This window comes from Larimichthys crocea, chromosome XX (genome assembly GCF_000972845.2).
Source record: "Larimichthys crocea isolate SSNF chromosome XX, L_crocea_2.0, whole genome shotgun sequence".
NCBI classification, from domain to species: domain Eukaryota; kingdom Metazoa; phylum Chordata; class Actinopteri; family Sciaenidae; genus Larimichthys; species Larimichthys crocea.
This window is the reverse complement of record NC_040030.1, coordinates 8,378,980-8,394,215: the sequence shown is the minus strand read 5'-3', so window position 1 is coordinate 8,394,215 and position 15,236 is coordinate 8,378,980. Positions and strand designations below refer to the sequence as shown.

At 41.5% G+C, this 15,236-nt stretch overlaps 2 protein-coding genes across 3 annotated transcripts; both read left to right on the top strand.

Annotated features, from left to right (window-relative positions):
• Positions 1 to 3,460: 3,460 nt before the first annotated feature.
• Positions 3,461 to 5,965, top strand: ucn3l (urocortin 3, like). Of its 2 annotated transcripts, none has more exons than XM_019266655.2 (2): positions 3,461 to 3,869; positions 4,302 to 5,965. In XM_019266655.2, the coding sequence occupies exon 2, from the start codon at positions 4,319 to 4,321 to the stop codon at positions 4,817 to 4,819; it is 501 nt and encodes a 166-aa protein (XP_019122200.1). In that variant the 5' UTR covers positions 3,461 to 3,869; positions 4,302 to 4,318; the 3' UTR covers positions 4,820 to 5,965. The 2 variants fall into 2 exon arrangements, with proteins under 2 accessions (XP_019122200.1, XP_019122193.1); XM_019266648.2 differs by having other exon boundaries at positions 3,463 to 3,869; positions 4,309 to 5,965.
• Positions 5,966 to 7,593: 1,628 nt separating this feature from the next.
• On the top strand, positions 7,594 to 15,221 carry copg2 (COPI coat complex subunit gamma 2). Its single transcript, XM_019266695.2, has 24 exons — positions 7,594 to 7,749; positions 9,040 to 9,092; positions 9,181 to 9,261; positions 9,365 to 9,436; positions 9,551 to 9,630; positions 9,947 to 10,022; positions 10,117 to 10,209; positions 10,338 to 10,424; positions 10,543 to 10,700; positions 10,796 to 10,929; positions 11,027 to 11,094; positions 11,263 to 11,451; positions 11,851 to 11,946; positions 12,217 to 12,460; positions 12,617 to 12,692; positions 12,825 to 12,928; positions 13,016 to 13,141; positions 13,232 to 13,300; positions 13,401 to 13,582; positions 13,673 to 13,802; positions 13,930 to 14,027; positions 14,176 to 14,314; positions 14,511 to 14,609; positions 14,828 to 15,221. Exons 1-24 carry the CDS (start codon positions 7,713 to 7,715, stop codon positions 14,956 to 14,958), a joined length of 2,622 nt encoding a protein of 873 aa, XP_019122240.1. The 5' UTR covers positions 7,594 to 7,712; the 3' UTR covers positions 14,959 to 15,221.
• The last annotated feature ends 15 nt before the right edge of the window (positions 15,222 to 15,236 follow it).

Below are 15,236 nucleotides of genomic sequence, written 5' to 3'. Positions count from 1 at the left end.
ACGCAGGGACTGTTTTAGAGGACTCTCCATCAGACCGACTCAGCAGTAGCAGGGGATTCCTGCGTGGGTGTTGATTGTGGGGGCAGCACGCACTCAAGGTTTTTTCTTTTCTGGCAGCGACAATACACGACACAACTTAGATTCTCGGGTTGTCATTGGTTGGCGTTTTAACGAGGATGCTGCAGTATGAATGTCAATGTTAACATTCAGTGTCTCAGTGCCACATCTTCAGAGCAACATGCTGCTGCGGCTCCACCACCAGGTTTCTTAAATTGAACTCCTCAAGAGGTTGCTCACTGACAATAGTCTAGCATTTGAAGCAGAAATTCCGTTCACCTCAAAGTGACAGATGAGTCTTTCATCAACAAGCCTACAGAGCCTTTCGTCATACTAGTCACGATTCTGCACTGTAATGTACTCCCACATGCTAAGATGCTTTATCTGCAAGACGTGGTAACACAGTCTACGGAGGCAGGCTATTTTACTTAAAAAAGATATCACTTATTTCCAAGGGAAATAAATAAATAATTTCCTGCAAGCATTTTCTTCAAAATATGGTTTCAAATCCACAAAAGGTGCCCTATGGACCTTTTTTTTGTAACAAACAAAAGTTCTGATTACATTCATCAGCACATTTGTACGTATCCTGCAAGTCTAACAAATGTGTTGATTGCAGTTATTCCTCATAAATTTTTAAATCGGCACGTGGGTGAAGTCTTCAGGGCTTTCTGCCAGAAAGCCTTTATGGAGTCAGGTGTTGTAGCATATATAGACAAATGTGTCAAACACACTTTCACTTTGAGACTTTCAGGGGTCTGAAAAAAGCAAAATTCAACATTGACTTCTTGTTGACTAAGTTGACTTATACATTTCAGTTTCTTTTATTGTTTTCAGTTTTCATTCACAGTTCGGTTACATGGTTTGGGCAAATGTTGACTTTCGGTTCCACCTGGGACACAGACAGCTGTCACCTGGGTGAAAGTTTCTGGCAGAAAGCCCTGAAGCTGCTCAAACTGCGTCAAATGTCTTCTTCTTCACTGTCTTTGTTTGCCCACTGCTACGTTCTTTGATGTATTATCACTACCAGCTGTTGATCAGCATACAGTATTACTGTGAAACCAACTAATGTGTGTTTATACATTTATTTGCATATGTACACAGATTCCCATACATACAGGCATACTTACACATACACTGGTGTACACATAGATTTAAAGTAAACAGTACACCAATTAAAAGGGATGAAAAGGCTGCTACAAATTAAGATGCGCGCATAAAAAACAAATAATGAAAACACTGCTCTATAGCACTACTAGTGGTCAAAAACTCTACAGGATACCTTTAACCAACACTGAATATTCATGGCTAGACAAGAAACAATCACAGTTCAGAATAAACATTCTTAGTTGTTTAGTTTAACACTCAAAAACTCAATCTGCTTTTCAACTGTACTTTGTGGTTGCTTGAGAGACTTTGATTCCTGGACTAAGTAAAACAAGGAAAAAAGACACCAATACCATCTGTCATGTGAAGCTTGTTTTAACTTTGGCAGAGCACTTTGTGTTCTGATTGAAGAAATTGATTTTCTAGGCTCGTGATAGTGTCTTAAAATTCACTTGTGTCATGACAATTCACACTTAAACAGAAAGTGGGACACTATCATCAAAAGAGCCTATTGTTAGATATTCTTTCACTTGTTAAAATAAGACGTTAAAAAAAGGCCTTGATGGAGAACAATTGTAACACAACACAATCCATGAACGTGTGATTTTTTTCCCATTGTAGCTAAAGAAGAGCAAGTAATTCCATTTCAGAGCGGAAGCAAGAGTGGGAGGACATCTTATTGCACAGTGCGTCACAGACTGTGATTACTCCAGCTGTGAAGACCTACAGTCATATTTATGTCACGATGAAGTTGCTCGTTAGAGCTTGACCCAACGCCCTTTGATCGTCTCGCCCCTTCCATGCTGTCTTTTCGTTTTGATATAGCAATGCACATCACTGCAGGTGGTTTCCACAGTGAATCTTTTAATTAAAACACAATCTTCTCCAGATCTCAGAGTCTTCTTCCATATAGCCATACTGTATACAGCATGCAACTCATACATGCTGGAAATATTGTTAAAGACAGTTTACGCTGAATCATTTTCTCATTTGAGTCCATAGATTGAAGTTGAGTTTGCACCTTTTATGTCATCTTATGGTGCATTAAAGGGAACTAAACTTGGGTTTCTAAATAATTTATACATTTTTAAGCTATAGGCTGTACCTTTATAATGTATTGTAAGTAGAAGCTAATGACTTTATCAATGTTAGATAGATGTTTTCTTGCCCTCCATAAAGGAACTTGACACATGCAACACGACACAAGAGAGTGCATGATGATTATAGGCTGTGTGTGTGTTTTAAGGAGTTTGTTTTGGTTGATGACCATGAGCATGTTGACGTGAATGATGCAGGAGGAGCAGGAGGGGTGTGACGTGTGAGAGTGTGCTGTGTTTCTGGATGGCAGGGAGCCTCACTTGGCAGGGTTCATAAATTGGTTGTTGGTCTAGTGACGCTCAAAACTCAGTTTATTGTCAACAAGGGTGATTGCAAGATACTTGAAGCACCATCTCAAATGACTCAGTGTTGATGGAGGTGTAGCAGTCAAGGATACTGGTTTGCAGTTTCAATAATAGAGCCAATTTTGGGTTCTTTCAGGCTGTAATTTATTCTTCTCCAGCATCACACTTGCTATATCTTTTTAGTTACTTCTTTAGTTCATCAAAACTCCTTCACGTCTCACTTGACCATCTCTAGAAAAGTTCTGTGGAGCATCTTGAGCAAAATCTATTTATTATCAACTTTTTCAACATTTACAGCTGCAGACTTGAATTTATCGGACAGTGAGATACAACATTTATTGACTTAATGCATGTTGTTCAAGACTTGATGACATATTACAAAGTGACAAACTTGATAACAATCAATCCAGATTATAAATTATATTAATCAATGATTAATTAACCATTAATGAAGACCCATTTTATCGAGAGTGGTATCAAATTGGACTGAAACTGACTGATTTTCATTATTGATCAATTTGATGACTATTTTCTTCATTAAATATCTATTAATAGTCAGAAAATGTATCATAATCTCACACAGTTTAAGGATTACTTGTTTTGTTCGACCATCATCCATTATTTATTATCAAAACAGCTGCAGACCAATTGATTCATTAACTAATGCAACTAAGTTTGCACATAAGTGTGACAATGCAACACTGAAGTCACTTTTTTATGCTTTAAATTTAAGAAATTAAAAGATGGAGCTGTCTTTGGTGCTGAATTAAAGATCTGTCCATGGTCCTGAAGAAACAGCTCTGCTCTTATAAAAGTCTTTAATTGGCTGGTAAAGTGTTAATTTAAGCCGCTCATTAGGGGTCTGAGTCTGCATGAAAAAAAAAAAACAACAAGTGTTCCTTTGTTTCTGTGGTCGTGATGTCTCATGTTTACCGACGGGAGGTCACATTTAACAACTTTTTTTTTTAATGTACCACTACATCACTGCATCACAACCAATGGGATACTTCACAGCGCACCAAAATGTCATCGAGATGACGTTGTTGCTGGCGTAGGGCTGCAGTTTGATGGCTCCTACTAAATGAATGCGGTGGGAATGGACGAGCAAGACACACTGCTGGTCAGACAGTGCGCACTGCTGACCTCCGCACACATTATCAGTTCATCGGGATTTCTCAACAAATTTTGACTTTGAGGATTTCTGTTTGTTTGTTTTGGGTTTTTTTTTATTTACTTTGCAGAGATACGTGTTGGTTGACCTCTCTAGCTGTTTTTTATTATTATAATTATAGGACACGAGTGGTAAGTTGCGCGAAAATGATTGCATACATTTTTGTGACCCAGTTGCATTTAAACCATTGGCTTGTGGTCCAATATAGACATGAAATGTACTTCTGCAAAGGATGTAAGACTTTTCCGAAGACACAAGATGAGCTGCCGATCTCAAAACAAAATCGTAGAGTCCTAAAACTATATTTTTAATAAGAGAAGACCTAATTTCCTTCGATTTCAAGGAAAATTAACATGCTTAGTTTACTTAATTGGAAAGACGGTACTTGTGAGAGCAGCATTAAGACTAAGTACACCTTATTTTAAGATCCACTCCACTCTCAGCCCATTTCTCTCCCTTAAAATGAAATATCTTGTTCAGTGGACAGTGAGTGTTGTTAAAATGTTAAAGACTAAATGTCATGTAGTAAACTTTTCCTTCCGTTTCCCTCTTCACCTGTGTTGGTCCCAGAGGACACAGCATGCTGTCGTCCCTGAAGACCCTGCTGCTGCTCTCGGTCCTGTGCACGCCGACCTCCAGCCTGTGCCTCCGCCTCTACCAGTCCCGCTCCGATCTCCTGTGCGACGATCAGATGGCAGTCGGGGTCCGGAGCGACGAAGACGAGCCAGGTTACTCGCCCGTAGATGGCTGGGGGTCCCTCCTGCAGTCCGCGGAGTATCTCGCCTCCTCCTCTTCTTCCTCTTCTTCCTCATCCTCCGCTTCTTCCTCTTCTTCTGCCGAATCCAGCCGGGAGAAAAGGACTTCAAGTCCCGCAAACTATCGCTTCATGAGCCGAACGAAGCTCAGAGGGCAGATGCTCCGCAACAGCAGCAAAGGGGACCGGAGAAGCAGGGTGACCCTGTCCCTGGACGTCCCAACCAACATCATGAACGTCCTCTTTGATGTGGCCAAGGCCAAAAACCTGCGCGCAAAGGCGGCGGAGAACGCGCGTTTGCTGGCTCAGATTGGACGGAGAAAGTGAACATGTTGGACAACTTTAACAGACAGCCATGACCAGTGTTGGCCTCTTCGCCACTCAAGTGTAATGAATCACTTCTTATTCACTTTTAAAGTAATGATGTTTCTCCAGGAGAAGGGTTTTTTTTTTTCATTTCATTTCAATATCATTTAGTTGCTCCCATGTGAAAAGTTCTTGGAAAGTGTCTTATGATATTATTTCAATGAAAAAAATAGAGAAATGCGAACTAATGAAACTTTGTGACTAAAGTTTGGTGATGATCCTTCAAACATTGGCTGATAAATCTAGTAAAACTAAGACAGGAGATGCTCTTGTGTTACAGGTAAAGTCTCTGTGGTGTGATTTTGTAGCAACAGTGTCACTAGACAGAATAAAGTCAAGAGCAATAGGGACGAATTCATTTGACTTGTATCAAGATGATTGGTGAGATGTATTTTGCATTAGAAACAGATGAAATTGTCTCAGTTTTCAAATCTACAAAGACAATTTTTCTTTTTTTTCTTTCATGTTGCAGTAAAGTAGGGCTTCTTTGAGTAACGACAAGCCATTCAATTTTCTTTTGATTAATGTTTAATGTGCTTAGTTTGCCCCGGAGTCATCAAATTTTAAATCTTGGACTAAAACAAGAGGACAAGAAGAAAGCGGTTGTGATTATTAATTCTTACATCCTTCAGCAGATGTTTTGTAATTCTGTTGGATAATCGTAACATTAGATTTAATATCATGATGTTTTTTTTCTCTCTCTTTGCTGCTTCATTTATTTATTTAATATTTATCTTTTAAGAGGTTTGTTCTAATGTGAAACATCGACACAACACTGACACTGAAATACTGTACAGACCAACTGCAAGATCAGTAAAATGCAAATGCATGGGAATGTATGTGTTCATCAGATGTCTGTTATTTTTATACTCAAAATAAAGGATTATTTTTCCTCAAATAAAGCAGATGTAACTAACTACATTTGTCTTTTTTTATATGCAGAAACTTGAACAACAGGATCTATGAGATTTTTATATAATGTATTTTATTCCTTTACTAGTTTATTATCTTTAAGGCTGATGTGCAGTGGCATCGTTAGGCCTGTTTTAGGGGGGCTGAAGCCAACTTGAAGCCAGGTTATATATACACACACACACACACACACACACAGACACACACACACACATATATAATACTAATAAATAACTACTAATAACTAATAAATAATTTCTCTGCTAGGTGTTTGTTAAATTTTGTGCTTGTGTTCTACGTTCGCTCACATCCTGTGCATCTCCTTGGGGCTGAGCCCCCCGTCCTAAAAACCTAGTGCTAATGTGTCCACTATTATTGGTCAGTTTAAGCTCATAGAGGTGCAGGTGTATATGCTGGCTTTTAGATAACAAGAAATTACAGTCCAGAAATGTGCAAAAAGAAACAAAACAATATATCAAATATCAATATAACAACACCAAATGCCAAGTATTAAAAGTCACATATATATTGGTTATAATATGTTTGATTAGAACTTGTACTACGCAGTCAGTTGAAATATTTACCAGTCAATTTAATTTTGTCAGTGCATGAGAAATTCACCGAGCTGAACACTTCAGTAGCTCTTAGGGTTTTTTTCCTGGGGTCACCAACCTACAATGAGACACAAGACACAGAGCAATGGCGACATCTGGTGGCCATTTGACTTAAAGTCAGCTCTGCAGGTGATCGTCCCACACACAGGTTAGTCTACTCATAAATGTTGGACCACTTTCAGTGTTTTTTGTCCTCCAGTACATTCCCATACCCAGCCTACACCCCACAAGGTTGAATTATCAATTAGCAGTGGTGAAAAGTAACTAAGTAGATTTACTTAAATACTGTACATAGATGCAAATTTTTAGGTACTTGATTTACTCTAGTATTACCATTTTATACAACTTTATACTTCTACTCACCTATAATTCTGAGGGACTTTTTTTAAAGTCCACTTTTACTCAACTTTACTAGTTGTGGAGAAATTGCTGAAGTCAAAGGTCAATGGTGAGGTCAGGAAGGAAAAAAGTGTTCAGGAGCCTCTGATGTCTTATGCTGTATTGTTTATTGATGCTTGATCAAGGAGAATTAGAGACACTCTCAAAGTCCATCAGAAGAACTTTTTACTTTTGACTTTGACCCCAAGTGTCTGAGTCGGTCTCACATTCTGCCCAACTCATCCTGGTGGATAGACTTTAACCCCGAAGATAACACCACAAATACTACACGCCCAGAATTAGCCAAAGAGAATGTTTTTACCCATGCAGCTGTTATTGTCAACACATTGTAGTCTGGAGACACAGATGTCTGTTCATGCAGATGGAACATCAACAGCAAGCTATCTATTATGATTATGAAGGCAGCAATAGGTCTCTTCGACCCACCACAGTGTTGACATATGGTGGCACCTAGTCAAAGCCAAACAACTAATACTGCAGAGGACCTCAAGGCCCACATGTGACCTTGTGTAACCTAAGGATAGAAAATTCCATAACAGTATATAGTAACATATATACAGCTCGGCAGCAGCAGCAGCTGCAGGTATTAATGTATGTACAGACATGATAAAAAAATGTCATTACACCAAATGTGGGAATGTGCATTGAAATGGTGCGAGTTAATATTGAATTAATATTTAAATACTGATTTTAATAGTTGTTACCAGTCCTAATTTGTTTATTTACATGTAGCAGACTGGTCGTCTGTCAGCAGCGCCCCCTGCCGGTCGGTGACGCACAGTGACGTGACGCAGACGTGAGTTCCGTTGACGTGGACGTTGCGAGCCGGAAGTGAGTTTTCATTTTGGCTACGTGGAAGTAGCTTCTGCTCTGACCAGGAGAGCATCTGCTGCCCGCGTCCGACAGACAGCCAGCTTCAGTCCGGCACGATGATTAAAAAGTTTGACAAGAAGGACGAGGAGTCCGGTAAGAGCGGAGAGAAGATGCTAGTTGTTGTTGTTGTTGTTGTTGTTTGTCCGCTAACTGTGACGAGCTAACGCGAGGCTAGCCTGCCGCAGCTAGCCGCGCAGCTAAAGTTAGCTGGTGAAATGAAGCTGGTCGTTAACTGTGGATAATTTATGTTTATAAAACAGACATTTGAGACACTGTGACCGCTTTTATTCGGTGTTACAACATCACAGCTGTGCGCTTAGTGTAGCGTTATAGCATCGCTGGGTGTCAGCCGATGGTTTTGCTCTTTAACAGATGTGTCCTCTCTGAATGACGTGATGCTTCATGTTGGACATCTGTCTGCAAGTTCACATGTTATTTATTATTATCCTTTATTATTGTCTGTATTGCACACATGTAGCATGAGCTGTGCGTCCTTTATTAGGGATGTAACGATACACTGAACTCACGACTCGATACGGTTCACGGTTTTTTTTGTTTTATCAAAATGAGCTACAGACAAATTATGACCAAATACAATTATGTTTTTATTTGTAGGTGCTTTCTTTACAGAAACTCTCAAACAGTTTGTGTTCTCTTCAAAAAGTGCAACTTACATCTTAAACAACAAAATGCATGACAAATATCTCCTTTCTTTAGAAACAATCTCTTTTTTTTTAAGATTATTTTTGGGGGTTTTATGCCTTTAATGATAGTACAGCTGAAGATAGACAGGAAGCAGGGGGCAGAGTCCGTCCAATGTGGGATTCGAACCTGCGCAAGCTGCAGCGAGGACTACAGTCTCCACACACGGGGCGGCCGCTTAACCCACTACGCTACCAACCTAGAAACAATCTCACAAGTAAACTGGTGTAATGTGCGATCACATACGCTGCTGCATGTTGCTCGTGTTGCCGCTATATGTCAGCAGTCTCTTGCAATATTTACATGCTGCTTTAGTTTTGTCTGGTTGTATTTGTGTATATAGAGAATCCACGCAGGTGATTTCAAACTGCTCGGTGCGTCCTCTGTTTCAAAGCTATTTTCTACCGTCGCCATGTCTGATGTTGAACAAATGAATCACCAACCAGTGACTCTTTTTTTAAGATAACGTAACCTATTTCTAATTTATAAAAAAAAGAAAAAGAACATATCGTACTTCTCTCGCATTCAACCGGTGTGAATCGTCACGCATTTGTACCGATTTTTAATCGTGTCACGATGCATCATTACATCCCTATCCTTTATGTGTGTTGGTTTTCCATAAAGTGACACGACAAGGTTTAATGTCACAGTCTGACTCTGCATGTGTTTTTGCATATTTAGGAAGTGGCTCAAACCCTTTCCAGCATCTGGAGAAGAGTGCAGTGCTGCAAGAGGTAAAGCCTGCTTATTAAAACAAGTATATATGTTCAAAAAAACATATTTCTTAACAGCTGAAATGAGTTTCCCCCTTCTTGTTCACAGGCGCGTATCTTCAACGAGACTCCTATCAACCCGAGAAGATGCCTCCACATTCTCACCAAGATTATCTACCTCCTCAACCAGGTACGTTGTTTGGCAAACATGTGAAGTAGCTCTTTATTGGTGTGTGTGTGTGTGTGTGTGTGTGTGTGTTCTCTCTCACACACTCATGTCTTTGTTCATGTAGGGAGAGCACTTTGGGACCACAGAGGCCACGGAGGCCTTCTTTGCGATGACCAGGCTCTTCCAGTCCAATGATGTAAGGCATCATTCATTCACAAGTTAATGGGTTGGATGCTATATTATATTTTAGGGTTTATAGAACATGTTATGGAGATAAATATTGTAAGTTTATGAGTTCTTCGTCTTCCAGCAAACCCTGAGGAGGATGTGCTACCTGACCATCAAAGAGATGGCCAACATCTCTGAGGATGTCATCATTGTCACTAGCAGGTTTGTACCATGTCAAATCCCTATCAAATATTGACATCTGCCCTAGGAGGTGTCTTTTCTCGGATGAGTCGAAGTACCTGGGAAGCAGTTTACCCAGAGTTTGTTTACATTTGTTACTGCAACTGTTGATCATCCTGTAACACCAGGATAAATGAAGTGACAGATATGGACGTACAGAATTAGGTTTTTCTCATCTCTGTATGTAATCTGGTCAATAGTTAAGGTTTGTTTGATTATTTAAATTATTACAGAGGAGAACAGATATTTTTAAATGTGCTTTTGTGTCTTTAATGAATCTTTGTGTTGTACTTTACAGCCTGACCAAAGACATGACAGGGAAGGAAGATGTGTACCGCGGACCTGCCATCAGAGCGCTCTGCAGGATCACAGATGTGAGTGCTGCTTCGATTTCCTTGTTTATCATGTGAATATAACTGAATTCTGATAATTCATTAAAAATCTAAATGTTCTCTGCCTCCTCCACAGACCACCATGCTGCAGGCCATAGAGAGATACATGAAGCAGGCTATTGTTGACAAGGTGCCCAGTGTGTCCAGTTCAGCCCTGGTCTCCTCACTGGTAAATAAATGGCACAGATTCACATTTTAATTATAAATCCAGAAAGATCTCTTTAAAGTTGCTTAACTGTGTATCTGTATATCTGCTGTGTAATAAAGTCCTTTCTGTTTGTGTGTGTGTGTGTTCAGCACATGGTGAAAATGAGCTACGATGTGGTGAAGCGTTGGGTGAATGAAGCCCAGGAAGCGGCTTCCAGCGACAACATCATGGTCCAGGTGGGGTCGTACGGACATGCATAAATACTTCAGGATTCATGTTATTTTAAATCTCCTGTTCTGTCTGTAGAGGGCAGAGTTTCATTTCAAAGCTGTGTGTGTGTGTCTCGTCTTCTAGTACCACGCCCTGGGCCTGTTGTATCATCTCAGGAAGAACGACCGCCTCGCCGTCACCAAGATGCTCAACAAGTTCACCAAGTCTGGTCTCAAGTCTCCCTTCGCCTACTGCATGCTCATCAGGATCGCCAGCAAACTGCTGGACGAGACCGAGGGAGGGTGAGTACACCTGCAGTAATCTGATGCTCCTGTAGAGACACATACGGACATGTGAGCACTTTAAGTAAAATGATTGTATTCTGTCTTGTTCTCAGTCACGACAGCCCCCTGTTTGACTTCATCGAGAGCTGCCTGAGGAACAAGAATGAGATGGTGGTGTATGAGGCTGCCTCTGCCATTGTCCACATGCCCAACTGTACAGCCAGGGAGCTGGCCCCTGCTGTGTCTGGTCAGTACTTTACTCACACCCTTCATTCATTTTTTCATTTCTGTCTGTTCACTGTCAGCATGAGTCTCATTGCGAACGTATTTCTGTCTTTCTACAGTGCTGCAGCTCTTCTGCAGTTCTCCCAAAGCAGCCTTGAGATACGCTGCAGTCAGGACCCTCAACAAGGTACAGCTTCACCTGACGTCCCTCCTTCACGTGGCTTGTTTTATTACGTAGAAGCATAGCTCACATTAATTGGCCAAAAGTTATATTGCTACTTGATACACACTTTAAATGTAAGGTCAAACCAGATTGTAATTGTGACACACTGGCATGTTCCTTTCTGTCCACCAGGTGGCAATGAAGCATCCATCAGCCGTGACTGCCTGCAACCTGGACTTGGAGAACCTGATCACCGACTCGAACCGCAGCATCGCCACGCTGGCCATCACCACTCTGCTTAAGACCGGCAGTGAGAGCAGCGTGGACCGTCTCATGAAACAGATCTCCTCGTTTGTTTCCGAGATCTCGGACGAGTTCAAGGTCGGAGACACTTTGTAGTTTCATCCATACGTATAGAATATCCAGGTGTTATAATTAGTAGGGATCGCATTTCAGAAGTTCCTGAAATATCCTTGAATAGGACATTAAAACCCTGCAATTGTGTTTATCATCTGACCTCCACAGAGGAAAATAGATTTGTCCACGGATGATCAATTCATCTTGCTTTAAATCATAAAAAACACAACATACAGTTTGGAAATGAAGGCTAGGCAGGAAAAACATTGTCCAAAGTCTGAATGTTGCATTGGCGTTCTAACAAAGTGTGAGAATGTATCATGACGAGTTGTTTTTCACAAAAAAGATTAAATTTCCAATCTGAGATTCACTTTTTTTAATCCTGTTATTTCCTCTTGTGCTAAATCTGATTATTTACTCCAGGTGGTGGTGGTCCAGGCCATCAGCGCTCTGTGCCAGAAGTATCCCAGGAAGCACAGCGTCATGATGAACTTCTTATCCAACATGCTCAGAGATGATGTAAGTCGATGATTAACGAATGGGCGACGGTCCTTCACACTTTGGTCTTTGCCCTTACTTCACTGATATCTTTACCTCTACAGAGAGAGAAATGTTGTAATCAGAGCATACTGGTTTTTCTATGTTTATAGGTATTCAGAATAAATCTGCTTTATACAAGCTGTATACGTACAGATGTGTTTTATAACATCAGTGTTGAGTATTTGTCCAACAGTGTTTGTTGCAGTTGTATTTATGCTGAAGACTCACAGTGACCATGTTTCCCTGCAGGGCGGCTTTGAATACAAGCGGGCCATCGTGGACTGCATCATCAGCATCATTGAGGAGAACCCAGAGAGCAAAGAGACGGGCTTGGCCCACCTCTGCGAGTTCATCGAGGACTGCGAGCACACAGTGCTGGCCACAAAGATCCTGCACCTGCTGGGCAAAGAGGGCCCGCGCACCCCGCAACCCTCCAAATACATCCGCTTCATCTTCAACCGAGTGGTGCTGGAGAGCGAGGCTGTTCGTGCAGGTGAGAGAGAGAGTGTGATACTTAAACTTAATCAGCCCCCAACGCCTCCACGGACTGATTCCCCAACATCCAAGTTATACACAAATTATATCAGCACTACTTTAACTTTTCAGCCATTTTCTAACCAGTTGAAACATTTTTTTTTTCCACCCTCAGCTGCAGTCAGCGCTCTGGCTAAATTTGGAGCTCAAAACGACGATCTGCTGCCAAGCGTCCTGGTTCTCATGCAGAGGTATTTGTTTACACTTGATCTTTCTAGATCCAAAGAAAAACACTGGTTCAATTCTTTGTAATGTGATTGTGAGACTCCATATATGTAATATATACTCATAAACATGACGTCAACGCGTTTGCGTTCTCACAGGTGCATGATGGACAGCGATGATGAAGTGCGCGACAGAGCTACTTTCTACATGAACGTGCTGCAGCAGAAGCAGAAGGCTCTGAACGCTGCCTACATCTTCAACGGTAAAGACACACACACACACACAGTGTACACAGTATGTGTGTTTGTGGTCAAGTCTTAATGTCTCCTCTTCTGTCTGGTGCTCTCAGGTCTGTCTGTTTCCATTCCCGGCCTGGAGAAGTCCCTCCACCAGTACACTTTGGAGCCCTCGGAGAAGCCTTTCGACATGAAGTCTGTCCCTCTGGCCACCACTCCTATCACAGAACAGAAGACAGGTACAATCACATAGCTATTTATTAATCTGCACAGAGTGTCTCTTGATTTTTATACTTGTCAGGAATAGTTAGTGTCTTTTTTCTTCCCAGAAATCACCCCTATTGCCACCAGCAAACTGCCAGAAAAGCTGGCCCCATCACGCCAGGACATTTATCAGGGTAAGACATGTCATCGGGTTCAAGATGAGTACGATGCAGTTAGACGCTGATGTCATTAGTTAAATGCCGGTCTTGTATTTCCCTTTGTTTTCGTTGACAGAACAACTGGCGGCCATCCCAGAGTTCCAAGGTCTCGGCCCACTCTTCAAATCGTCCGACCAGGTGCAGCTGACGGAGGCTGAGACAGAATACGTGGTGCGCTGCGTCAAACACACCTTCGCCAGGCACATGGTGTTCCAGTTCGACTGTACAAACACCCTGAATGACCAGCTTCTGCAGAAGGTATCGGCTGAGAGGCAGTAGTATTTTTAATTCAAGTGAAACAACAACAACAAAGCTTTGATATGAATGTATCGTGTTGCTCTTGCTCAGGTCGTAGTACAGATGGAGCCATCAGAGGCCTATGAGGTGATACACTACATCCCGGCTCCAAGCCTCCCATACAGTCAGCCGAATTCCTGCTACACTCTGGTTCGCCTGCCTGAAGACGACCCAACAGCTGGTATGTGTTATTATTATGATTTCATAATGTTTAGATCATCATGCAACACACATGCAAACAATAAAATACATGTACATGGTCCAATAAAATAGCCTTTGATGGAAATTGTTTTCCCGTCTGTCCACAGTGTCTTGTACGTTCAGTTGTACCATGAAGTACCTAGTCAGAGACTGCGACCCCAACACAGGAGAACCTGACGATGACGGTTACGATGATGAATACGTGGTACGTGATCACAGCACCCCCACAAACTATCTAAACAAGAAGAATGAGCTGTGTATTGTCATCAGTGTAAATAATTGTTTGTGTCCTTTCAACTCTTCTCCCCTCATCCTTCGATCTTTTGTGTTTTTCTTGCCCTCTTCTTCTGTAGCTGGAAGATCTGGAGGTGACGGTTGCCGACCACATCCAGAAGGTTTTGAAACCAAACTTTGCAGCGGCGTGGGAAGAAGTGGGAGACGACTTTGAGAAAGAAGAAACTTTTGCCCTGTCGTCTGTACGAACTTTAGACGGTACGCACAACTCTTGAGTTCTTGACATTTAAAGATCAAGGTGAAAAGTACGGAGTTGGCATTCGCACGTTTTACCCAACCATGAAGTTTCACTGCTTGTTTTTTCTGAGATTTACACAACATTTTAAGCAATGTTTGGGTTATGCAACAACTGACGCCTAGTGTTATGTGACTAATCTGTGGTTCTCTTGTACAGAGGCGGTCGGTAACATCATCAGCTTCCTGGGAATGCAGCCATGTGAGCGCTCGGATAAAGTTCCTGAAAACAAGAACTCGCACGTCCTCTTCCTCGCTGGTGGGTGTTGGATGTCGGACGGTTGGCGGTCACTATTTAGTCCTTTTTAAAGGGTTGTTTTTATACAGATAAAATGTTTCTTGTGTAACTTAAGATACCTATATTTCTATAAAACATGATTCTCTTTGTCACACACATAAATAGTCATTGTTAATTGACATGCCAGGTGGGTTAAGTCGTAATTTAATTGGCTCTGCCTTCCCCTTCTCTTCTCTCAGGTGTGTTTCGGGGAGGTCATGACGTGCTGGTTCGTGCTCGCCTGGCACTGGCCGATGGCGTCACCATGCAGGTGACGGTCCGCAGCGGCGAAGAGACGGTTGTTGATGTCATCCTGGCGTCCGTGGGTTAAACTGAAGCTTCGTGCCAACGCAACCACAAAAACTTTCATCTGTCTGAGGCATCATCTAATTCCACAGCTCTAAAAATTTGAATGGATAAATGATATTGCGATGATTATGCTGACAGCAGCCAACCCCGAAAAAACAACAAATGTTTTATTACTCGAGTATATTGACTAAAAAGTTTGTTCACTCTTTCTTTATACTGTCTTCTCATGTTTTCTTTGCAGTATATCCTTCTGTCAAATCAATAAAGTGTCTGTCTATCAAAGTACATCAGGTTTCATAC

Bases quoted from the DNA above. Each gene is read 5' to 3' on its own strand.
- ucn3l (XM_019266655.2), top strand. From the start codon at position 4,319: ATGCTGTCGTCCCTGAAGACCCTGCTGCTGCTCTCGGTCCTGTGCACG.
- copg2 (XM_019266695.2), top strand. From the start codon at position 7,713: ATGATTAAAAAGTTTGACAAGAAGGACGAGGAGTCCG. The intron at 12,929-13,015 runs GTAAAGACACAC...TGGTGCTCTCAG, and splicing joins CGCTGCCTACATCTTCAACG to GTCTGTCTGTTTCCATTCCC. The intron at 13,301-13,400 runs GTAAGACATGTC...TTTCGTTGACAG, and splicing joins ACGCCAGGACATTTATCAGG to AACAACTGGCGGCCATCCCA.